General features: G+C 35.9%; 1 protein-coding gene across 1 annotated transcript; it reads left to right on the top strand.

Moving 5' to 3' along the window:
* The first annotated feature begins 103 nt into the window (after window positions 1–103).
* Window positions 104–27,508, top strand: LOC101424985 (olfactory receptor 2T2-like). Its single transcript, XM_058277241.1, has 3 exons — window positions 104–453; window positions 1,273–1,351; window positions 26,372–27,508. Exon 3 carries the CDS (start codon window positions 26,393–26,395, stop codon window positions 27,356–27,358), a length of 966 nt encoding a protein of 321 aa, XP_058133224.1. The 5' UTR covers window positions 104–453; window positions 1,273–1,351; window positions 26,372–26,392; the 3' UTR covers window positions 27,359–27,508.
* The last annotated feature ends 114 nt before the right edge of the window (window positions 27,509–27,622 follow it).

The following is a 27,622-nucleotide window of genomic DNA, read 5'->3' as shown; positions in this document are numbered from 1 at the left end:
AAATGGCTAAAACTCCTCTTCCTTAAGGAGGGAGGGATTTATGCTGCATTAGGAGAGGAATGCTGCTTTTATGCTAATCATTCTGGCTTTATTAGAGATAACATGGCTCAGCTCAGAAATGGACTAGCAAAGCATAATAAAGAGAAGCCCAAGGAAACTTTTCCTGGGGATTCAATGGAATCCTTCCTTACATCCTCCCTATACTAGGCCCATTAATAACCATACTTCTCATACTGTCTCTTGGACCTTGGGCCATAAAAAGAATTATTCAGCTAATTAAAGACCAAGTTGCCTCCGCTCTTGGCAAGCCCATACAGGTGCATTACCACTGGCTCCACTTTGCTGATCAGGGTATATCTATGCACCATCCAGACTGCCTCCCCTACTAAACCAACTTTCCCCACCAGTAAGCTGCTGAGTGCAAGGCACAGCACTGCAAGAGACAGTCAGAAGGTAAGCACAACCTAACTGATCTCTGAGAAGTATGCCTCATTGTTACAGGGGTGCGCTCTGTTTGCTAAGGCCACTAGGCAGGGTGCTTCGACCGCACTCGGCCTGCATAGATGGGCGGGATGCATCGATAGCATTCTGACTGCTCAGGGAGCTGGGCTGGCTAGCCAATGATGGGCAACTGAACCGACCTAACAGTCAACCTAAGACAGGGACATGGTCTTTTGCTGCCATGCCTCCCCATGATGGGTAAGACTGGTCACGTGCGTGAGCAAGCTGAAATGGCTCATGGGTGCAGTTCCGACCTAAGACAGGCACAGCCCCCTCCCCATTCCATTTGCCTTTGCTGCACACTCAATAAAACCCCTTCCCGAAAAATCAGAGCCGTCTACATCAGGGTAATGAGGCCTCTACTTCCCTCAGCTAGCCGTACAAAAAATACTGTGCTAATAAAAGAAAAAGGGAGGAGATGTTGGGAGCAGTCAATACGAGTATACACTGAGTTCAGCAATGCCGGCAACATGGCCACCAGAGCAGAGCCCACTTCCTTGTTCTTCTCCCTCCCTGCTCCTTTGTTCTCCATCTTCCCACCCCTGCCCAGACTGATAAGATAGTGCACAGGCACAAGGCGTGAAACTAAAGTCTGCCTTCCTCCCCAGCAACAGCAACCACCAGTCCCCAACCTCCACCTCCTCACTCCCTGCTCCTCCCCTTCCCAAGAGTATATATGCTTTGTTCCCCTCAATAAAAATTGCAGCTTGATCAGAACACTGTCTTGCTGTCATTCTTCGTGTCTCTTGTCCCACCATTCTTTCTCGGCAGGTTTCGAGCCCTCATTACCATCTCGCGGGCCAGGACAGGAGAGCCCTTCAAACATCTATGCATTTTAGGCAAATCAGAGGTAAGTTCTCATGGGCTGGCAGTTGGTTCTGTCTTCCCAATCACCCATAGGATGAGGATGGCATTATATTGAGATGGGAGATGTTATTGCTCAGTCCTTTCTGAGCTATTTCTGCTAGAACTTGTCCAAAGTGTTATACCATCACTGGGTTTAGGGAATATTTTTTCCCTGCCAGCACCAAAAGGGAGGGGAAATACTCCTGATCAGAATAACAGGGCTCCTTGCTGGCCGAAGAGATGCCTGCATCTGTGACTGTCATGTTGTTTTTTCATAGCTGTTAATGATTCTCATCATTGACCCATGGGTTATAGAGTGACCAATCTTTGGCTGTAGAAATTTACCTTTTTAAAGTCAGTTGGGACATGCTATATAGAGAGGAAGAAGAATATGAAACAGAGAAGAGGGACATCACTCCCCAAATGATTCTGCCTACAACTTACAAGGTCAAAGAAACCACAGGCTTATCAAATACTAAACCACAAACCAGAAATTTTACCAGACTATAAAGTCCCTGGGAATATAGCCATTGGCAACAAATAAAAGCCAGTACCTAAAGGTAACTCAAAGGTGATAATTGGATCTGGGTAGTGAAGGAATGTGATCCATGTAAAATCGGCCCATGAACAAAAGTTTTGTAATTCAGAATTAGAAATATATTTGTGCCTGCAAAAGTATCTAAAATTAGGTGGAAAATAAACTGAAAACTAATAGCTGTTCCTGTAATAAACTGAGGGTTCAACAGGTGAAATGCTTCTGGATTCTAGAGACAAAGAAGTTGAGAAGGAGAAATCCAGAGATCAAGCTCAGATTTAACCCAAAACAACAATGATTTCCTCTAAGGAATGGAGCAATTTTCAGGAATCAGGCCAAACTAAAAAGATTTAGAATAGATTAAACGAAAACACAGCCCTTCTGAAATTTTCCAAAATGTCAATATAAAGTGATTGAATGCAATTAACATTCCTGTGACCTAAGATGAATACAGCCTCTTGAGAAATCTGTGTTCACCTCAAGTGGAATCCTCTCCCCTGATTCAGATTCTTCTTCAGTTAACAGTTTAACAAGTTGTCTACCCACATGTGCTCCTCAAGTGTGTGACTCGATGGGACGGATAGTGCATTTGGATTATACCTGTCACGTGGTGCCTGTTAGGAAGTGCCAGGATGTCTGTTGTGTTGTCCTCAAAACAATGGTTTTAGTGAATCAGTTAGCTTCTGTCAGAAATCTACTTCCCTTTTCATTATTAGCTTCTAGTCAATGCAGCTGTGCTCTGAAAACACACTTTTTTTCAAGCCAAAGAGCTCAGCATACTTAAACAGAATGGTTATTCTACATCTTTGGTAATGATAATCCATTTAGGCTATTTAGTACATTAGTTTATTGTAGAGTCCAAGTATTTTATGCTTGTATGGATTTTTACTTATTTTACATACTAACTTAATTGTACTTACATGTACAACTATAATCTTGGGTTTTTCAAAACGTCTTTTGAATTATGTCTGTTGACTTTTATAAAGGATATTTATTTGGGGTATGTGCTTATGGTTACCAGGCTGTAAAGCATAAGTTACTTCACTCACCAAAGTCTAATTCCAAGTGTTAGACCAGTATGGCTACAAATGTATGCCAAGTGTTCAGGCTTGCTGGGTTCCTTTCTTCCCAGGGTTCCATTTCTCTCTGGGCTCAGAATTTGATTTCTCCAAAAGGTCAACTGTAGACTATCAGGTAACTGACTCTGTCTCTCTCTCCAAAGCTCCTCTGTGTCCTTACTTGCTGAAGCTCCAGCTCAAAACTCCAGTTTCAAAACTCCAATATCAAAACTCCAACTCTCCCATTTGCCATGTCTTTTCTCTGTGAGACCCTGTTCTCCAAGGGGGCAGGGATGCAACATCCTAGTAACACAGCTCAATCAAGACCTTAATCATTATTTAATAAAGTAAACCTCTGAATCCAATATAATTTAATATGGTCAGAGGTAAATATCAGTTTACAAGTATAATCAAATATTTATTTTTGGAATTCATCAATGATGTCAAACTGCTACACCTCCTTAACTGAAGTAACCTCATTGAGAGACCCTACTTACAATGAGCTCACACAGAGGGGAATGGATTAAATTTATGAACATGTTTTTTTCTGGGGTACACAGCTCCAAACAACCATAATACTATTTATTTTATGAAGAGTTATGGAGTGGGTCAATTATTCCAGGTATGTTTAATTTGTCCTCCTCATCTTGTTTGGCAAAACCTGATTCTCCTGGACCCTTTTTGCCCTCATCCTTCTAATTCTTATGCTTTCTATCACAGCCACACCATCATTGTCATCCAAGTGGGCATCCACCTCCACACTCCCATGTACTTCTGGCACAGCCAAATATCTCTGAGAGACATCCTTACATATGTGCCATTAGGCTCAAAATGCTGGTTGACTAGTTAGTGGGACAATCAGCCATTTGCTGTGGCAGCTGCCTTTCCTCTTGACTTTGTCAGGGGTACACCTGTTCCTCTTATTCATCTACTGCCTCAGGAGTAAGCATGTCACCGAAGTCCTCTAGAAGGTTCCATGGTTGATGTTTCTTCACAAGGAGGTAAATGCATTGTAAGGAACATAACAGCTAAAAGAGGGTTGAAAATAAGGAAACAGGAATCTATCACCCCTTTGAATTCAAGTAATATCTTCCTAGAAATTTTAAAAGTCACCCACATGCTAGGGATTGTGCAACATTCTCTGAATTTGGAATTATAGCTGTGAAATTTTGAATGATGTGATATTTTTTTGAAAGGTACTCAGTTTCTGAGTAATGAGCAACATTGGATAGAGTGGGAATAAAGCTGGGGTTTCAGTAGTCAACTCATCTTTTGTCAAAGCAAACACTCAATTAGAAACAATGCAGAGGCTTCTGGCACTCTTGGTTTGAGCTATATTTGGTCAATTTAAGGGAATAACAACTTTATTTGTTCCTATAACTTCTCACTAATCTTTCAACTTATGCATTGCTTTCTGGCCAACTTATTGAAATCGACTTCTCTAATAGTATTTTCATTTGACTTCAACTTTTATTTCAATATCTACTTGATTTTTCTACTAATCTTCCATAGATAGACATATTAACTAAATCAAGCTACTGGTGGCATCATTATTGTTGAAAAAATTGGTCTGTTTATATTCAATTAATTTCTTAGATTAATTTGATTGGCATAGCTTGCTTACATGGTAGAACAGGTTAAATTAATGAGAAAACTTTAGTGAAAATTTTATCATTATTTTGTTAAAACATTTTACAAAAATCATCTCAGAACAATGAACTTAATGTTTTGAAAAAATGTAGCTGTAAGGCATTGGTTAAAAAAATAATAATTCCTACATTTTCTATCCCTTATCACCACTTATCTCTTAATGTTATCATTTAATAGGAGCAACATGACAGTTTCAAATGATATATATTTTAATAAATTTAAATTGCCTGATGGTTCACTGTGCTTATTTTTGGAATATAATCATCAAAATGAATAGTAATCTCTTGAAGATAAAGTTTGGTTTATTCTTTTGGATATTAATTCACATTCCTCACTATTTTCTATTGTATTTTACTTTTGCCTATGTAAATAACAATGTTAACAATTTGTTGTATATTAACTAGTATTTTTACAATATTGGATAAAATTACTTTTATCTCATCTTTTCCTTTCTCTTCTTTACACTAATACTCAATTTTAAGACTACAATTTTACATTCCTCTAATTCAACATCATGGAACATAATTATCCTATATTTTAGTATCCAAGAAGGAAATATTTTACTTTATGAAGAACAAAATAAACTTAGCCACAAGATAAGTTTCTAATGTATATATATTTGGGTGATTTAAACATGGGTGGACGATTCAGCTAGGCATTAACATATGTCTCAGGAAAACCAAAGCTTCTGTACATTAAAAAAAAGAAAAGGGTCAATTTCTCTACTAAATGGCTTTAAAAGGCACATTATATTTCTATCCTGAAATTTCAAAGAGCACTTAGGGTTGAAGATAGCATTGCCTCTTACTGTTAATTATAGGCATCTGATCCTTTATCCCTCAATATTATCAAGTTTGGAATCAGAAGTTGGGGAGTCAAGCCTCCACCCTGCTCTGATGTCCCAGGATTCCTCAGCCACATCACTCACGCTCTGTGAGATGTACTTTTTTCCATCTGTAACATGGGGAGAGTGAATACGATCAGGAAAAGAATTATTGGTTATTTTCTGATTTAGAAAGAGTGAGTAAGCTTTGTAAATGGATTCTGTATAACAAAGTAATGTGGTATTAAGAAAATTAGACTGGCATTATAGAGACACTTTCTCATCATAGCTCTCACTCAGTTCTCTCTATAGATAAGTTTACTGTGTCATACTGAACAAAACAATTTAACATTGACTCCTGTTACTCAGTGTATAAGATTAGGATATTTTAATCTAATTCTCAAATCAGCATTATGGAAGTTAAACAACACACTCAGATAAAAAGTGGGTCAAGGAGAAAATCACAAAAGAAATCAGTTTAACTACTTTGAAACTAATGAAAATGACAACACAACATATTAAAACTTATGACATGTAGCAAAAGTTGTACTGAGAGGGAGCTTCATAGCCATAAATTACTACATCAAAAAAGAAGAAAGAGATAAAATTGAAGACCTAACTACACATTTAGAGGAATTAGTGAAAAAATTAAATTAATAAATTAAAACACCAAAGGAAGAAGAAAGAAAGAAATACAAAGACAAGAGCAGAACTTAATGAAATAGGAAATAAAAATGAACTAGAAAATATCAACAAAACAAAGAGCTGGTTCTTTGAGAAGATCAATAAAATTGACAAAGCCTTAGCTAGACTAACAAAGAAAAAAAGAGAAAAAATGCAAAAATACAAAATAAGAAATGAGAAAGGGGATATCACCCCTGACCCCACAGAAATAAAGTCTATCATAAGATTATACTTCGCAAAACTGTATGCCAATGAGAAGGACAATTTAGAGAAAATGGACAATTTTCTAGAAAAACATAAACACCAAAATTACACACCAATCTCTCTAATGAACCTCGATGATAAAACCTTCAAGAAAATAATTGCTAATCATATTCAACAACATATCAAATGAAATATACACAATAACCAAGTGGGTTTCATCCCTGGTGTGCAAGGATGGTTAAAAATAAGAAAATAAATCAATGAAATACAACATATAAACAGATCACAGAAAAAAATCTCATGATCATATCTAAAGATGCAAAAAAAGCATTTGACAAGATACAGCACCATCTCATGATAAGAAACACTGCAAAAGATAGGACTAGAAGGAAAATTTCTGAACATGATAAAGGGTATATATGAAAAACCCACAGCTTACATCATTTACAATAGTGCAATCCTAAAATCTTCCCTTCTAAGGTCAGGAACAGGACAAGGATGCCCACTAACACCACCCTTATTTAACATTGGGTTAGAAGTACTTGTTCAAGCACTGAGGCAAGAACCTGATGTAAAAGGCATCCAAAATGGAAAGGAAGAAGTAAAAATTTCACTATTTGCAGATGACATGATCATATACATAGAAAATCCTGAGAAAACTGCAACAAATATTCTAGAACTTATAAATGAGTTTAGTAACATCTCAGGCTATAAGATCAATGTGCGAAACCAGTAGCATTTCTGTACAACAATAATGAGCAATCTGAGTAGGAAATCAAGAAACAAATACCATTTCCAATAGTAAATAAAAAATCAAATACCTATGAATAAATTTAACTAAAGATGTAAATGACTTATACACAGAAAACAGCAAACACTGTTAAAGGAAATTGTAGAAAACTTAAATAAATGGAAGAATATGTCCTGTTCATGGATAAGAAGACTATATATAATTATGATGCCTATTCTACCCAAACTGATCTACAGATTAAATGCAATCCCAATAAAAATAAACACAGTATTTTAAAATGAACTAGAAAAATAACTATGAAATTTATTTGAAAAGGAAAGAAAACTGAATAGCTAAAGACATATTGAAAAAGAAAAATGAAATTGAAGGAATCACACTACCTGACTTTCAAGTATGTTACAAAGATACAGTGGTCAAAATGGCATGGTATTGGCACAAGGATAGACATACTGACCAAATTGAGAACCAAATTGAGAGTTCTGATACAGATCCTCACATATACAGTCACCTGATATTTGACAAGGCCACAAAGCCCACTAAACTAGGAGAGAATGGCCTCTTCAACAAATGGTTCTTGGAATTGGATATCCATATACAAAAAATGAAAGAGGATTATCTTCTCACACCTTATGCACAAATCAACTCAAGATAGACCAAACACCTAAATATAAGAATGAAGACCATAAAGACATTACAAAAACATTAAGGAAGATCTTAGGTCATTGTAATAGGAAATAGCTTCATGAAATTCACAGTCAAAGCTTGAGCAGCAAGGGAACATATAGATAAATGTGACCTCCTCAAAATTAAAGCCTTTTGCACCTCAAAAGAGTTTGTCAAGAAAGTGAAAAGACAGCCTACCCAGTGGGAGAAATATTTGGTAACCATATATCTGATAGCAGATTAATACCCTGCATATATAAAGAACTCCTATACTCCACAATAAAAAGACAAACAACCCATTTAAAAAATGGGCAAGGGATTTGAACAGACACTTCTCTAAAGAAGAAATACAAAATGGGTAAAAACCACATAAAAAGATGATCAAAATCACTAGCTATTAAAAAATGCAATTCAAAGTTACAATGAGATACCAACTTACTTCCATTAGACTGGTAGCTATTTAAAAAACAGAAGACTAAAAGTGTTGGAGAGGATGTGGCAGAATGGGAATAATCATCCACTGCTGATGGGAATGCAGTAGGAACCATTCATTCTGGAGGACAGTTTGGCATTTCTTCAAAAAACTAGCTATAGATTTACCATATGACCCAGTAATCCCTCTGCTGGATATATACACAAAATTACAGAAATCTAGGACACAAAACAATATATGCACACCAAAATTCATGACAACATTATTCACTATTGCCAAAAGTTGAAATAAACCCAAATACCCATCAAAAGATGAATGGATTAACAAATTGTGGTATATACATACAATGGAAATTGGGGGGAAGAAGAAGATTGTGAGCAGATGCCTACATTGGTGAAATCTATGATAAAGTGGTGGTAAATTGTTGGGGAGGGAGGGTAAGATGAGGGCATAGGGATAATATTCACTGCAGCTTTACAGGCTTGATGGTGGCTAGGTTTGGAAGGATGGGTCCAATGGTCCAAGGAATTAGGGGGAGGTTAGGGAAGAACAGATGAACTGGAAGATTGTTGGGTGTATTTTTGAAACTATAATGTTGAGGAAACTCATCAGAAAATATAATAAGGAAGTGTTACTTGTTTAAGATGCTTAATAGGGGGCACCTGGCAGAGGTGCAGGCTTCTAGGGAGTGTGTGAGTGCTCATCTTGTCATATTGGGTTAGAGCATTGGGTGTAGAGCCATACAGTGAGTGAGTGGGAAGGTGTACTGCCATCCTGGGGAGGCCTGAGGTTCTCAAAGAGAGGGAAGGGTGTCTCTTGAGAGCATTAGTGGCTCCCAATGGGGGAGGAAAATCTAGTGTGTCCAGCCCTCAGCATTGTTGCAAGTATGTGTAAATCTGATCCTTCAAGCTGTGAAGCTTTATTGTCACTGTATACCCTGAGGGGAGTTGGAGAGAAGAATAGAATAGGTGGAACTGAGAGTAAATAGGGGCAATGGAAGTGTTCCGCAAGATCATGCAATGATGGATACAGGACATGTTAAATTTCACCAAAAATTTATAAAAGTGCATAGTTTAAAATGTAAATTATAATGTAAACCATAATATAACCAAAAATTTAGAAAAGTGTACAGTCTGATATATAAACCATAATGTAAATCAAAATGGAACCATAGTTAGTAACTATGTATCAATATCTATACATCAGCTGTGACAAATATAATATGAACATGTTAAAAATCATTGCTGGGGAAGGGGGAAAAGGGTTTGATTTTGGATATATGGAAGTCCCCTATATTGTATATGTGATTTTATTGTGATCTAAAACTATTTTGCTCAAGACAATATTAAAATTTTTAACAAATGATATAGAGTGTGAGGAAGGAATGAAAGAGATTGCCTTGCCACTGTACATACAGTGCAACACTTATTACAGAGATGAAAGACAAAATGTCAAAAACCAAGTTTTATGATATTTTTAATTGTTTTAATACCCCAAATTGTTTTTAACTTTATTTTAGGTTTTCTAAATTAGTATGTGTTCTATTTCTAATCTTTAATCTTATCGTTACTATCTCATTTTCCTACTGATTTTGGCAATATATTAGGCTTCATTTTTTATGAAATTTTGAACCACAGAGGGATACAACTATGGCAGGGGAGGAACACTGTTGTGAGGTGCTATTGATGGGGGGCAAATGGTCGGGAGGGAGTTCTCCAGAGCATGTACATAAGGTATATAAAAATGTTCAGATATTCATTGGGTATTGTCATAGTAGGTAGAGTTACAAATAACAACTGAGGGAGTATTGAATTTCTCTCCAGGGGAGCTCTGTCATATTCCCCAAACGAAGAGCAACAATTCCCTATTTGCAAGGGGAAAGACCAGTGAATATGGATGATCCAATGATGGGTCCATGATACTGGTGACTATGCTTATGAACCTGTGTGCCTGAAATTTGAACTAGGCCTAGAGCTGCAGGGTGCCTAAGAGTTACCTCCTGAAAGACTCCATTTGCTCAAAGGTGGCCAATCTCTAAGCCAAACTCAGCACATAAATGCATTACCTTACTGCTATGTGGGACATAACTCCAGGGAATGAGGCTCCTGGTGCCAAGGGAGTACTACCAATCACCAGGTTTTAATGCAACTATAAAAAGTTCATGAATAAAAGGGAAAAATGGTAAAGAGAAATGACTTTATATGGCTATGAGACTTTAAAATGAATTAGGAGCTCATCAGAAGGGTTGCGCATATGCACAACTCAGCAGGATCCTGGAGACAGCCAAACTAGACACATCCCCAGGTTTGGTGCTCCTGAGCATTACAGAAATATAGGTTCTACAGTCATGGCAGATAGCTCTGGAATTCAGTGTATTGTCAGTGGGCCCTACTTTGGAATTTGTGTTCCTGAGTGTGATGGAGTGGACTCACATGTGACCTTTTTATACATGCTTCTTCTGTCACTTTTACTTAATCTGTGATTGGCACTGGGGTTGGTGTATACTCAGGAGACTTGAATCTCAGGAATGACCATGTGCCACCTGGGACCTGAGCCTCATCTGAGTTGCAAAACCTTCTCTATGGTTCATTGCACTTACTCAGGTCAGCTAACGAGGAGGTGATGGTGGTCAAGCCCACAATAGGTAACTGAGAGTGCCTACAACTGCAAGCAGGAAAATCACATCCATCAGCCATGTGGGATCTGAGCTCCCTCTTGATTTCAAGGTGAAGTGGACATCACCATCCCAAGATCCATATAATGGAGGAATAAAATATGGATTAGAGTGGACTTTCTGGTATTCTACTATAGAACTATTATGGCTCTAGCAATGGAAGAAATTCTATCATTGATGCAGAGACAGTGGCAACAGTAGTTGCTGAGGGCAGGGAGATGGAAGAAGAGATGTGATGTGGGGTCATTTGGGGGACTTGGAGTTGTTCTAAATGATATAGCAGAGGCAGATGTTGGTCATTATATATCCTGCCATAACCCACTGAATGTGCTGGGAGAGAGTGGAACCTATAATATAAACTATAATCCATGCAGTTCAGCAGTGCCCAAAAATGTACTCGCAATTGCAGTGATTGTGCCATAGTGATGAAAGAAGTTGTTGATGTGGGAGGACTATGCAGAGTGGAGTATATGGGAACCTCTTATATTTTTTCATTTAACATTTTTTGTGATCTATGTATCTTTTAAAAAAGACAATAAAAAAGGAAAAGAAATAAAAATATATATTAGAGGGTAACAAATGTGGTTCAAGTGATTGAGAGCTTACTTCCCACATGAGAAATCCCTTTTTTTGGTTCCTGATACCTCATTAAAACAAACAAAAAACAAAAAAAAATCAAAACAAAAGAGGAAACCAACTCAGTGGGCCAATGTGTTTCAGTTGTTGAGTACCAGCTTCAAATATAAAAGATTCCAGCTTTAATCCTCAGTGCCTAGGAACCCAAATATATACATAAGAAGCATGTAGCAGAAAATTTGAACTGATGGAGGAGAAAATTAGTGAATTGGAGAACTGACAATCTGAGGTTGAAAAGATAGCTGATTAGAAAAAGACAATCATGACAATAATGGAACAGGCTCTCAGGGAATTTAATAACAATGCAAAATGCACAAACATGTGCTTTACCAGTGTTCAAAAAGGAGAAGAGAATGAAAAGTGGCCAGAAAGAATATTTGAGGAAATAATGACCAAAAACTTCACAATCCTTACGAAAATCATAAATATCAATAGTTGTAATTGACAACACACCCAAAACAGAATAACCCCATATAAACCTGCTTTGAGACATATACTACTCAGAATGACAAATACTAGAGATAAACTGAAGGTTCTGAAGGCAGCAAGCAAAAAACAATGCATCACATGCAAAAGAACCACAATAAGAATAATGAGCTTTCATCAGAAACCATGGAGAGAAGAAAGTGGTATGATGTATTTAAGGGACTGAGAAAAACTGCCAGCCAAGAATTCTGTATCAAGGAAAAGTGTCATTCAAAAATGAGGATGAGGTAAAACTGTTCACAGTCAAACAAACCTTGAGAGAGTATGTTACCAAAAGATAGGGCTTATAAGAAATAATGAGGGAGTGCTACAGTCTGAAAGGAAAAGACAAGTGTGAGAGATTTAGAAAAGTGTATAGGAATGAAGATTACTGTTAAGAGTAGCTAAAAGACTAAAAAGATAGATAACAGTGGATTATGTCAACAGAAAACCAAAAGATAAATTGGATGAAGTAAGTAATGCCTTTACAGTAATAACATTGAATGTTAATGGATGGAACTTCCCAATCAAAAGACATAGACTAAGAGAATGTATTTAAAAAATAATAATATATGAGCCATCCAAATGTTGTCCAAAAGGAAATCACTTCAGATATAAGGACAAAATAAGGTTGAAAGTTATAGGTTGGATAAAGACTTTCCATTCAAACAGTAAACTAAAAAAGATCTAGAGTAGTGAAACTAATAGTGGGCAAAATAGATTTTAAATGCAAAACCATTAATGAATTATATATCAATTAAAAGGGCAATTCACCAAGAAGAAATAAATATAATGAAATTTGTGAAGCTCATCAGGGTGTTCCAGGATACATGAGGAACACCCTGGGAAAACTGAAGGGAGAAATAGACATCTCCACAATAATTTTTGGATATTCGATACCCAATACACCACAATTAGCATTGGCTAGAAAATCTGGGCAGAACATGAATAAGAAAAGGAGCATAAATAAAATGATAAATGAACTAGACCTAGCAGACATTTATAAAGCATTACACATCAACACAGCAGGATACACATTCTTCTCAAGTTCTCATGGATACGTTTTGATAACAGATCAAATGGTGCATGTCAAGACAAGCCTTAATAAATTTAAGAAGATTGTAATGATACAAAGGACTTTCTTTGATCATAATGGAGTGAAGTTGGAAATCAAAAATGGAAAGAAAAAGGGAAAGTTCATAAATATATGGGATTAAACAAAAAACTTTTAAATAATCAGTGGTTCAAAGAAGAAAATTGCAAGAGAAATCACATCTCATGTTGAATGAAAATGAAAACACAACTGTTTTAGATCACAAAGTGTTGCCAATGCAAAGTACCAGAAATGTGTTGGTTTTTATAAAGAGTATTTATTTGGGGTAAAAGCTTACATTTCCAAAGCCGTCAAAAGTCAAACTCAAGGCATCAAAAGAAGTACTTTCTCAAACAAGTCAGCTGCCACAAGTTGAAACTATGTGGTACACAATCTCTGCCTGGTCTCTGTCTTCCCCTCTGGGCTGTACTGACTTCTGTAGCTCAGCTAAGGGCAACCAGAGGCCTTGTTTCTTACTGGACTCCTCTCAGGCTTGACTACTCTACTTTTTTTGCAGTTTCCATTGTAAGCTATCAGGCAAATGGCTCTCTCTCTCTCTCTCTGTCTCTCTCTCTCTCTGTCTCTCTGTCTCTCTCTGTCTCTCTCTGTCTCTGTCTCTTTCTGTCTCCCTCTATCCTTGTCTCTGTCTCTGTCTCTGTCTCTCTCCCCCCCCCAACTTCCTCCCTCTCCCCTTCTTTCTTTCAGCCTATTGTGGACTTTCCTTTTCCTGTAGTCCTCTCTCTCACACTGCAGAATCTAGTGTGCTGGATTTATTTTCCTGTCTGTGTCTGTTTGAGTCCATTTATATCAGACCCAGCAAGGGTGCAGAGACTTCCCTTGAGCCATACTTCATTGACATAATTCAGTCAATTTGTTCTCACACCCATAAGAATGGATTAGTTTAAAGCATAATATTTTCTTACTGGTATTAATAAAATAATTTCAAGCTGCTGCAACAACATATCAAAATATATGGGTATAGCAAAAGCGGTGGTGACAGGGAACTTTACAGCCCTGAAAGTTTACATTAAAAAAAGATGAAAAAGTTAAAATCAAAGATACACTGATAAAAACAGAATGATAATGGCAAAAAGATTAACATTTTGAACATGGAACCAAATAGAGAACTCAGACATAGACCCAGTTAAATGATTTGTGACAAAGCTATCCAAGCCCACCCAGCTGGTGTAGAACAGTCTATTCAACAAATGATGCTGGGAGAACTGAACATCCATATTCAAAAGGAAGAGGACACCTATCTCACAACTTATCTAAAAATGAATTCAAAATGAATCAAGGATCTAAATATAAAACTACAGTCATGAAACTCCTAGAAGGAAATGTAGGGAAAAATCTTCAAATATTGTGGTAAGTAGTAGTTTCTGCAACTTATACCAAAGCACTAGAAATGAAAAAAAAAAATTAGAGAATTGGGATCCACACAAATTTAAACAATTTTTTTCTTTAAAATACTTTGTTAAGACATTTAAAAAGACAACCTACTCAATGAGAGAAAATATTTGTAGACCATATATCTGATAACGGTTTGATATTAGTGTTATATAAAGCGTTCATACAATTTAAACAAAAAATAAGCAAACCAATTAAAGATGGACAAAAATTTGAATATATATTTTTCCTAAGAGGAAATACAAATGAGCACATGAAAACATGTTTTACCGCACTAGCTATTAGTGAAATACAGATCAAAATTACAATGAGATATCACTTCAATTATTAAATGAACAAGATTAAAATTAAGAAAACTGCCATTGATTGAGAGGATGTGGAGGAATAGAACAATACCTACACAGTTGGTGGGAATGTAGATGGGTGTGGCCTCTGTGGAAGATAGTTTGGTGGTACTTAAAGAAGTTGAGTGTAGAGCTTCTGCATGATCCAGCAATCCTGTTACTAGGAATATAATCAGGAAAACTGAAAGCAAGGATGTGAAATGACATTTACAAGCCCAAGTTATAGCAGCATTATTCACAATTGCTAAAGTACGGAAACAACCCAAGTGTCCATCAACAGATGAATTGATAAACAATATGTGAGATAGAGATAGATAGATAGATAGATAGATAGATAGATAGATAGATAGATAGATAGATAGATAGATAGATATACAATGGATTACTATTCAACTGTAAGAAGAAACAAAATTGGGATGCATATTACAAGATGGATGAACTTGGAGGCCTCGTGTTGAATGAAATTAGCCAGGCACAAAAGAAACATATTGTATAGTTGCATTAAGATGAACAAAATACAATGAGTTAACTCAGGTACATCCTGGAGTATAAGTTACTAGGATATAGAGTGTGGATTGAGAAATTTTAATTAGGTTTATTTTAAATGTATGGAAATATATAGTTGATGAGTGTAAATAACGCTTCTGATTTATAAATGTGATTGTGGCAGAAAGGGATATTCTGTGCATGCAAATGTCAAATGAAAGAAAGCGAAAGCATAATCTAAGAACTATAACAATGATTTGGAGGTGGATGTAGATTGTATTTAATAGTATAAATGTAAGAATGTTCTTTTATATATAGTGTTATGAATACAGTAATACACAGGATAATTACAACTAATGTAACTAATGGACAATAGTCAACAGTAATATTATAATATTTTTGTAGCCATGGAACAGAAGATATTATATTAATTCTAAGAGACAAAAATAGGAAGTATATGGGGATATGGGAAAGTGTTCTATAATTGACTGAGGTGATGACAGCACAACTCTGTAATGAAAATGAGAGCCACTGAGTGTACATTTTGGATTGTACAAAACATGGGACTATATAACACAGTGAATCCTATGGTGAAATGCATTTTTTAACAGAAAAAAAGAGAACATTCTCTTATATATTAAAAATATATAATACTAATTCAGGGTGTTAATAATTGGGTGGGTTGGAGGGAAATACTTCAACTGTAAGATATGGGCTATAGTTAGTTGTAACATTTTGATGATGCTCTTGCATGGTTTGTAAAAAACGTTTCACAACAATGAAAGATGTTGGTGGTGGGGTGATGTATGTGAGTGCTGTATGATGATATGCTTGTTTGTTTTGTAAATTCACTATGTTTACCATAAAATAATTCTATATGTTTGTTCATGTATTGAATGATATACTTCAATTTTTTTTCAAATGAATAAATATAATAATTACCTCACTAATATTTAAATAGTGGCTGCAAAGTCACAAAGTCACTTGACATTGATTTTACCCTAACTTCAGATATTAAATAAAATAGGCCAAATCACAATAATATGAATTCTTTATCTTGCAAGGAAACTCCTCAACCAACTCTGTAAAATTTGGCCTTACCCCCCCACACTCTCACCAGCTCAGTGCAAAAAAAGTAATCACATGCCTCCAGACTTATTGTTTCCTCCATATTTGTTTAAGTTTCTGGCACAGACTTGATTCTCATATAATAGAATGAATATAATAAAAATAAAATTCTGGAACACCATTTTCCTTAACATCTGCATATTATCTATCTTTAGAGTAGTGTTAGCAAATAGACCGCACATGTGCGTTAGTGGGCTCTATGACTCCCCAGTTTAGCCCATTTTTTTTTTAACTGCCTTTCTTTCTTCCCATTCTTCTTTATCTTCCCCTTATTTCTATTCCTCTTTCTTTCCCGTTTAATTACACTTACCTTCTGCTTCCAAATCTTCTGTTCTCATTTCTGTTTCTCACCTCTGCTCTTACAGTTTGTCTACTCCCTCCTTTTCTATTACTTTGATTATGCTCCAGGACCCACTCATGGATCTGTAGTGATATTCTTCCCAGAGCTAAGTGATAATGTTCATTATTTTAAGTTATCAGAATATCAAGGAACAGGGAAATTTTGGCATCTTTTAAAATGGGTTTCTACTCTGTATTTGTAATGGTGTGACAGGTAAAGGAGATGGAGCCAAATTAGAGAGAGTTAAAGTAGAAACTTATTCATTGTAAATTTGTCTTTCTTGGTCAGAAGTACATATCTACTGCGGTTCTGGTCCAGGGAAGATTTTGCATAATGAAAAATGTAGGAAAATGTATAGCTGCTTTCTCATTTTAATGTTCAATGGGTCACTATGTTTCTAATATCCTTATACAAATTTTAATCTGAAATATCATGGAATTCCCCCAATATTCAGATTTTAAATGCTCCATAAAAAAGGAGAATAGTTGGGAGAATTTTCTGTTTAAATTGGGGGAACACACCTGATTCCAACTCATGACAGCATTCTCTATTTCAGATGTCTGATCACTTCACATGTGCTTTGGGGAGACTCAATTGTTGGGTTTTTATGCATGTTACTTCACTGCTGATATCAACATCATTTGTCTTGCAATACTGATTCTTAGTTCAGTGATTCCTGTTTTTTGTAGTGTCCCAAGTCACTTTCTATAGTTTCAAGAGAAACATTATAAACATGATTTCCTTCACTGGATTTTTTAAATGAATAAATATTTTAAGTCCACATTGGTAACAGGAATAAGATTCCTTCATATTATGTAATCATCATGAAACAATAAGATATTAAGAATAAAGGAAACCTTATTTAAATTCAGCTTTATAGAATATTGGAGCATGAATCAACCTCAGAGAGGACTGTGTGAAATATTATTTAACATATGGAAAATATGTGCTTTTCATGCCCAAAGATACAAGAGAAATCACCCCCTATAGCTGCAACCCAGATATAATTATCCCAAGTTCAGGAAATCTCTTAGCACTTTCCTAATGTGGTTCTGCCTTGTTAGCAATTCTCAAAAGTAGATGATTTCATTATATAACTTCAGAAGTATCTTCTGGATTCAATATTCTTTCAGCTGTGACATTGTTTTCATCCAGCTTTCTGTCATTTCTTTTCATTATTACTGTAAGTCTGCATCTCCAGCTGGCATCCATTGATATGTGTCTCTTTCTTCTAGGGACATGAGCAAAGAGATACATTTTAAAAATTTAGAAAGTACTTTCTAGTAAAAATTAACTTACATCTTAATATGATAAATAACAGACTTTTTCAAATGAGAATTTATTTACTCTGAATTGCAGAAAGTTCATGAATTGCAGTTTTTCAGACAGAATTATTTTAAATCTAAGCAAATTATTTAAAATCAGTCTAAAGACCGATAACCTAACCTCCCAATCTTTGAGAAACACCATTTTAGATTGTAGGGATCACATCTACTTCTACCTCTATTATGTTAAATACAACTGGAAAAGTGATGGAAGAGCTGCAGGGCAGGGAAAGAGTTTAAGAAGAAGATGAATGAGATCCATGGAAAAACAGATTGAGGAGTCACACAATATCTATATATTATGAAAAATTTGGACTCTTTTCAATTTCAAGCAAGTTGGCTAAATTCAACATTGTAAGAAAAAAGAGTAATATATGAATCAGGAACATAGACTGATTCATACAATCTTTATATTTGAGCTATTTCCCTTAACAAACTTGTTGATAATAATTATAGCAGCCTGATCTAATTATTATAGGAGCACATTACAATTATCCAAAATGACATGGAAACCAAAGTCAATGGTAATCATATGGGACATTGGGGTAAATAGAGGTTGCTGCTGACACAAAAACCAACCCATTGGTGCCTTTATCCATCTCAGGCTCTACCAGTCCAATTAAGGTCTGTAAAGGTCAATATATGGTTATAACCCCTGTGTGGCTCTGTAGTAAGCCACTTCAACCCGGATGGAAACATATTTAAATTGAATCAATATCTGCTTGAAGAAATATTATATTTATTGATGCTTCCTATAAATATTATATAGGAAGAATTCATTGTATATTAGCATTTTTAATGTTTGGAAATGTATTCTCTCTTCATCTATACTGTAGTAGGCACATGGCCTATGTCTGATAGTATTGCATATTTAAAAATCACATTAGTAATGTGCATGTTAACATGACTATGTAGGAGAAACAGTTGGTGATGATGTTGTTGTTCAGGCTGTTGTTACTTCAGTTGCTCTCCTCATCCACAACCACTTCCTTCTTTTCCTGTTTAGAGATAAAAATGAATTTAAGAGTTAGAAAATTCAATTTCCTTCATATTTAAATATCTTAAAATACCTATTGTGATGGTTAAGTTAACATACCAATTAGGCCAGGAAATGGAACCTAGTTGTTTGGTCAAGAAAGCACTGGGTTAATTGTAATACAAGGACATTTTCTACATTTTAATCAACAGTGAGTTAATTGCATGATTGGCTGGTAACAACTACAATCAACTGAGGAGCTTGTCATCAGCAATGAGTGGTGTTTTATCCAATCAGTTGAAGGCCTTAAAATGGGAAGTGATTTCACCATTCAGAGAAAATCACATCTCTATTTCAGACAGTCAGTGTCTGCTGGGGAATTCATCAAGGAAATTCATTGGAGCCCCTGGTTTGCAGCTTGCCCTACAGAATTTGGACTTGTGCATCCCAATGGTTATATGAGGCAATTTTATAAAATCTCATGCTATTTACAGATATCTCTGGTAGGTTCTGCTTCCCTAGAGAACCCTGACAAATACACCTAAGCAAAAGAATTTTCAGAAAATATATGACTTTTTCCTACTTTACTCCATCACTTCTTTTTTTTCTTTTCCTGTCTCTTTCCTTCTCCCTCCACACTTTAATTTGTTCTTTCTCCTCTATTTCCTTTTTCTCTTCTCTCATTCTCGTGTCTCTTGCTATCTATACTAATTTTGAATTTCTTCTCTGATACCCATTTGATGAATAAGTATAAAACTGCTTAACATCCATGAGTGTAAAACACACATCCTTTAATAAGTTTTTCCCCAAGCAATATAGGCCAATGACATGGAAGGGAAATTTACATCAGTTTGGTACAGACTCTTAGTTCATTGCCATAGTCCCCCTTAGAAATGTTCAATTTTTTTCAGTGCCTATCCCTCATTCCCAAATCACATTTTTTATTACTCCATAGAGATATCAGAATTAGACAAACAGTTATATGATGAAATATCAAGAAGTAATTACAACCTTTCACTTGGGAAAAAATTTTCCCTCTGACAAAAGGGGAAGGATTTTAGTTGACCTTCCTCTAAGGCATAAGGTAAACCAAGAAAACTTGAATTAATTGCTAACTTGGGTTTTCCTCCTGAGAGAGGAAGAAATATCTGTCTTTTGACCAAACAACTCCTCCATAATCAAGTACTTAAGAAGTCTATAATTTCACTGACTAAGGCTTGGACTCAGCTGATCTGAGGTAGGATCTTAGTTTTTTGTGGAAACCAGATTGTCCATCTCCCTAAAAGGGGATGTTTTCTTTAGACATCACTGAATTAAAAGTTCAACATACTATGACCTTATCTGTTAACTACAGAGGCAATAGTCTCTTCAAGAACAAAGATGCATATATAAGTAAATACATTCACTTTCTGGCAACTTGAATATGGGAAAAGGGATAATTTAGGTTGAAACATACAAAGTTAAGGGACATCTTGTAATAGTTTGTAAGGGCATGGATTTATTGAAAATTGACAAGGAAAAGTAAGTGCTATTGTTTGGAAAAATACACAGTATCCACTTTGAGGAATTTTAACATATTAATATGTGGGGTATAAGCATGTGTATTATTAAGAGAGAAACCTGGGATTTCCTCTAAATAGTTTTAAGGCAAGTGTCATGGTCTTTGTATGGTAAAGGTTTTCTGCATGCTTTGAAGCAGATAAAAATTATTGAATATTTTCTTTTATACTTCTGATTTTTAACCACTTTCTTCTTTTCTTATCCCATTCACATGTGCTATCAGAATATCAAAAAACAAACTCTTTTAAAATATAAAGAAAGGTAATAGTCCTTGAAGAACTCCCCTGAAAATAATCCCAGCATGGGTATATAAAAGGCTTCTGGGCTGATTGATGGAAAGAAATTGGTTTATTTATATGTCACATAAGTAGATTATATTGTGACATAATGAATTTACTATGTTTAGTGTAGCAAGTCTTGTCCTCTCAAGAACCACACTACTAATTCAGGTCTTGGGTAGCTGCTCTTTTCTTCAGTCTCCACTTATTATTCTTTGTATTAGAATGTGGACAAAATTCTTTTATGAATATTTGTCACAAAACAAACTGTCTGACAGGACTGCTCAGAAAGATATATGTGTGGGTAAAAATAGCAGCTATCTTTCTGGCAGTGGAGCTTGGAATTTAGAACATTTAGCAAATACTGTAAGAGCCTACCTGTACTTTTTATTTGTTTATCAATACTGATATACTTATCATTATTTTTTGAGATAAATTAATTATCAGAATTTGAATTCAAGTGTTTCCAACATTGCTACTTCATGATACAGTTGGTTATCAATATATCCACATTCCATTATCCAATTATTTTTAGTTTTTAAAGTAAGGGAAGGCTCTTTTATCTTTGCTGGTTTATGTTAATTTTCATCTTTGAATAATCCCAAATTAAAGGGAATTGTGGGAAGAAGTAGTAGATGCATTCCCATTGCACTAATAAAATAAGGAATCTAATGGAGGAATAGAACAGGTGAAAGACATGACGAAGGAAATATATAATAATGAAGATTTGAGACAATGAGAACTAAAATAGATCAGTTGAATTTCAATTTGCCATGGGGAGAAGGGGAAACAATGTTCAAATATTTTCCTGATTTATCAGAGTAGAAAAAAATTACAGGTTTTGTAGACACAAACAAGGAATACAAAGACAAGGAACTCTGTAATTGCAGTCCATTGTAGCATCAATACAAAATACTAATACTAATTAATATTAATCATTTTGCTTTAAAGACTGCCCTGATTAAAACTGCCAACTATATCTTTAGCCATGTATTTCTTCAACGGTTTCATCATGTAATTTTCCTATTGAAACAGTTCATTATTTCATCCTATTTCCAGATACTTTGGGTCAAAAATCTTGTCTTCACTTTTCCAACCCATTATGATTCAATTCAACCTACACTGCACACATCACCTTTCCAAGGCAATTTTCTGCTTCAGATAGACCAGACCCTCCATCACTGCCTCCACCCATGTGCCCTCCTAGTTCTACCTGAGAGGTTTTCCTGACATGGGTTAAAACCATCCACGATTCTGTCTTCCCAGTTTTTTTATCTCAAATTTTAAAGTCAGAACAATTTTAATCTCTGTCCTCATATTCTTTGTTCTAACGAAGCTGATCCCAGTCTTGTCTTGTTTCTTATTGTATCACTAATATTTCCCAAGTAGGTAACATTTAAGTGTTCTTTAAGTGTTCCATGCTTTCAGGATATTTCAGTCTCCAGCTATAATGTATGTTCCTTGAAGTAAAGACTCTGATATAAATTACTCAGTCCATAGCACAAAGTCTTTTTGGAAATGATTGTTTACTCTGATTCAACATTTGGAAAATATGTAAAATCTGACTGGTACAAGGCAAGCTTTGTTTGCTCTGTTTGGGTTTGGTGACACTGCAGCCTCTTTTTTTATCCTCCTACCTCACTTGTTGCCTTCCACATATATATTCGGATTCTCATGACAAACAGTCCCAAAGTAGATATGCCCCAGTATGCATCCCTTGATCACATTTTCCTTATGCAGCAACAAATAAACTGTTAATCTTTGAGCTGTATGGTATTTTTGACTAGTGGTATAAACCCATTTTATTATCTCTGCATTTTTTTAAATGTTACATTAAAAAAAATATGAGGTCCCCATACACCCCCCACTCCTCTCACCCGACTCCTCCCACATCAACAACCTCTTTCATCATTGTGGGACATTCATTGCATTTGGCGAATACATTTTGGAGCACTGCTGCACAAGATGGATAGCACACTACATTGTAGTTTACACTCTCCCCCAGTCCCCCCAGTGGGCCATGGCAGGACATACAATGTCCATCATCTGTCCCTGCAGTACTATCCAGGACAACTCCAAGTCCTCAAAGTGCCCCTACATCATATCTCTTCTTCCCTCTCTCTACTCTCAGTAGCTACCGTGGCCACTTTCTCCACATCAATGCTATAGTTTCTTCCATTACTAATCACAGTAGTTCCATAGTAGAATATCAATAAGTCCACTTTAATCCATACTCTATTTCTTCATCCTGTGGACCCTGGAATGGTTATGTCAACTCCACCTCTATTTAAAGAAGAGACTTAGATTCCACATGGATGATGGATGATGGATGAAATTCTCCTGCCTGTAGCTGTAGGCACTCTTGGATCCCTGGTGTGGTGGTTGACCTTCACTTCCTTGTTAGCTGGCCAGAGTAATCCCTTCTTTATACCTTCAGAAAGCAGACATCTGGAGAAGTAGTTCAGCTTGTAAAAAGTAAACAGCTTCTGTAGGGCCTTTGACAAAAGAATTCTTTAGCACCTTTGGGCATGTCATCTCTGGGTCTAATGAGATGGTTCCACAAAGGTAGCTAAATGGGTTTCTACTATACTACTTAGGTCTGCTAAAAGACTTCAAATCTTCCCAGTATAATGTATTTTGTCCTCCCTAGAAATCTCCATTTTAGCCTTATAATAATCTTTTTAACCATTATTTTAGGTGTGTTTTATTTCTCAATTCCTTTATATACTCCTTAATCATAGTGGGAGGTGTTAATCAATACTTGTAACAGTGCCTTGAATATAGATTGTGTTTACCCTGGAGGCATTTTTCTCTCTAAGAAATGAATGGAAAAAAATGTCTTTTGAAGGCATTGTAAGCATTTGAAGGAAGTGTGAGACAGAGGAAATCATTTCTGGTTAACAGCATTACTACTACAGTGTTCATCAAGTACACTGACAACTTTCTTCTCAAAGTTAATCATGATAGATTCCTTAGAAAAGTCTCACAAAGCATTGGTCAAGAAGATCTTGATCTTGGGCAGATCATTTTCTTCTGGTAAAATGTAAACTGACCTCACCAGAAGGACTCTTTTACTGTGTTTTGTTGTATATAGTTGATTCGCTGAGAAAAGTAAAATATGCTTTTTGTTCTACATCAGTTTCATATGTTGCTCTACCTTTAGGATGGTGTTTTCTCTTCACACACATACATGAGCATATATGAGCATACACACATATGAACTGGAACCAATTTGTAGTTATTTTACTTGCTGCATCTCTGAGTCTTAAAAAAGTAAATTAGTTGACTTAAATTACAGTTTTGAAATTTTTAATTTTCCATTAATTTAGAGTCTACTCTAAAATAGGATCGATGAATTGGAAAACTTTTTATCCCTCAAACAAATTACATGAAGTAATGATATATTGCCTCCTCATTTGAAACCCTATGGGTTTCTGAATGGTTTTATGAAACTGAATGGTTTTATGAAACAAAATTCACTGGCCCGTTTTCAAGCAACATAGTTAATTTTCTTAAGTGATTTTTAGCTTGACTTATTTGTCACTTTCTCGCCCTTTTCTGTTCTTCAATGTGTACTTATGAATGGATGGTTAGAAGTTGATGTGACACTATCAGGTTATATACAAATTCTGTGTATGTAAGTGAAAAAAATTAAGTGAATTATGTCAAAATAAAGTACTGCTTGCTGGAAAAATTATTTTAATTTTCAAGCAATTATTGCAGAAGCCCTCTTGAACATAAGTTTAGTTGTGAGACTTTATAGGCAGTCTCTTGACCTATGATTCAGACCTGTGGCTGTTATTGGGAAATTTCTTATATACTAAAGAAATAAAAATTTGCTGATTTTCATCAAATTTATCAAATGTTAATCTTTAACATTTAGGAATGGTTTCTTAGATATATGGACATTTGTTTCTTTCTTTTTTTTTCTTCAACTGGCAAGAGATGAAGCATTTCTATTTCAGCATAGACCGAGAGAAACTGGAGCTTCCTGGGGGAGTTGTATTTTATATTTTGTTTCATTTTTGCTTTGGAAAGATGACATTATTCGTACTCATTTTTGACACTCAGAAGGGATGCAGAAGTCCATTTATTTTTCCATAATTATAGTTTCAACTTAAAGGGAAATTCCTTCTGGAGCCCTCAGAGACCATTATTTGTCTATTGTGAACCAAAGGATTCAGGAATATTCACATTTTTTTGTGGCTAATGTATTTTACAGAAATAGGCTTCTTCAGTAATCCTCTCATTGAAATTCTGAGAGCCACACTATGTTAAGTACTGACAAAATGGAAATAATAACTGACAATTTATCCCTCAATATTCCCAAATACATCAAAGAGATGGTTATTTATATTTTTCAAGGATAAAAATGAAAGAAAACACATTTCATTTTTTTTTCCAGCATTCTCTAATACATTCTCTTAAGTGAAGACTTTCATTTCATCTAGAGTCACCTTTACTTACAAATATGAAGAATAGACACCATGGTAAGAAAATAAATATAATGAAAGATGTTATCACTTAGAATGAACTACTAGGATAATATATTATATGGTGATATGTTCAGGATGCCACCCTTTAAGAGAAATTGTCCTAACCTTTTGATAGAACAATATTTTATGAAGTTTAGGCCATTACTGAATGATATAAAGTGGTAATAAATCATACGATTTAGGCAGGCTCCAGGTTATTAACCAGAAAACATTCCACAATGATCAATTCTAAGACCTGCTTGTTGAACAAAGTTCCTTGAGGTACTCATTCAAAATTTATGACACTCAAGATATTCTTTTAGGAAAGATAACCAGTTAAATAATGTGATCCAGGTTTAAAACATAAGCTGCCTTTGAATTCCAGCAGTTGACCTTAAACAGCAGTGGCCCGTGATCTTCAAATGAAGTGAGCAGTCCTTGTTTGTAAATTCTTGATGTTTCAAACAGTCACAACCCTTAAAAATAAGAATAGGCAAAAAAAAAAAAAAGATAAAATTACCGATAGTGATTGGCTCCACATTTATTTTTCTATCAATTTATTAAAGCACCAATTGATGACTTGGAATGATCCTAACAATATAATCCTCTTAACAATGAAGAACTATTTGAATTCAATTTCCATATGGATACCGATTGCAAGGAAATATGGGGGATGTTCACAGCTACCAATGTCAGAAAATGTTCAAACTAAGCAAACATGTTAGAAAATACTGGTAGAATAAAATAAAATAGACTCTAAAACTGGTACTTTATGAATTTTTTATTTATATTTCTTTTCCAGCCGATAACAATATATACTTTATATGAACTTTTCACTGATGATGATACTGTTTTGGGATTAGTCACTCTAAAATGTAACACATGGGTAATCTTGGAATTAAGATTCAAAATTATGAATCTGAAGTCCCTCTTCTATCTTTTAGTCCACACTGCTCTGCCAATACTATTTATGGTGGGTCCTCCCTAGACTCTGGATTGCTAACTAAACAACTTTCTGCCTTTAAAATCCTAGGAGCTATTATGTGAAATAGACATGGAAGCCATTATTAAGAACTCCACTGACTTCATCCTCTTGGGACTCATCACCCATCCTGTATTTCCTGGGCTTATCTTTGCAGTGGTTTTCTCCATCTTTGTGGTGGCTGTAACAGCCAATGTGGTCATGATCCTGCTCATACACATGGACTCACGTCTCCACACACCCATGTACTTCTTACTCAGCCAGCTCGCCATCATGGATACAGTGTATATCTGCATCACTGTTCCCAAGATGCTGCAAGATCTTCTGTCCAAGGAAAAGACCATCTCCTTCCTAGGCTGTGCAGTTCAGATATTCCTCTACCTGACCCTGACTGGAGGGGAAGTCTTTTTGCTGGGCCTCATGGCCTATGACCGGTTTGTAGCTGTCTGCAACCCCCTCCGATACCCTCTCCTCATGAATCGCAGGATTTGCTTGTTTATGGTGGTGGGCTCCTGGGTGGGTGGCTCCTTGGATGGTTTTATGCTGACTCCCTTCACTATGAATTTCCCTTACTGTGGGTCCCGAGAAATCAATCACTTTTTCTGTGAGATCCCAGCTGTGCTGAAGCTGTCATGTATTGACACCTCCCTCTATGAGACGTTGATGTATGCCTGCTGTGTGCTGATGTTGCTAATCCCCATATCTGTCACCTCTGTCTCCTACACACGGATTTTGATAACTGTTCATCGCATGAACTCTCTTGAGGGCCGGCGCAAAGCCTTTACTACCTGTTCCTCCCATATCATGGTGGTGAGCATTTTCTATGGGGCAGCCTTCTACACCAATGTTCTACCCCATTCATACCACTCCCCAGAAAAAGACAAGGTAGTGTCTGCCCTCTACACCATCCTCACCCCCATGCTCAACCCACTCATCTACAGTTTGAGGAATAAATATGTGGCAGCAGCTTTAAGAAAGGTCATGGGGAAATGTTGCTCCTCTCATAGAATCAGAGCAGGTGAGGTGACCAGGAAATAGTAGGGATTCCAGGCCCTGGGTACCAACAGCCCACCTTGTTTTCATTTCTTGGCTCCTCAAGCAAATACCATACAATGAGTTGTCTTAAATAATGGGAATCTATTTTCTCACAGTCGTATGACTAAAAGAAAATTCAAATCAAGGCACCATCAGGACGATGCTTTTTCCCCAAAGACTGGCATTCACTGACTGCTTGCCAGTGATCCTTGGTCCTTAACTTGCCATGTGTCATGGCAAATGGAGGAGTCTCCTGGTTTCTTTCTT

The sequence above is a fragment of the Dasypus novemcinctus genome, chromosome 16 (assembly GCF_030445035.2).
Source record: "Dasypus novemcinctus isolate mDasNov1 chromosome 16, mDasNov1.1.hap2, whole genome shotgun sequence".
Taxonomy (NCBI): domain Eukaryota; kingdom Metazoa; phylum Chordata; class Mammalia; order Cingulata; family Dasypodidae; genus Dasypus; species Dasypus novemcinctus.
Note: the sequence above shows the minus strand (reverse complement) of the source record. Positions and strands in the feature narration are given on the sequence as shown.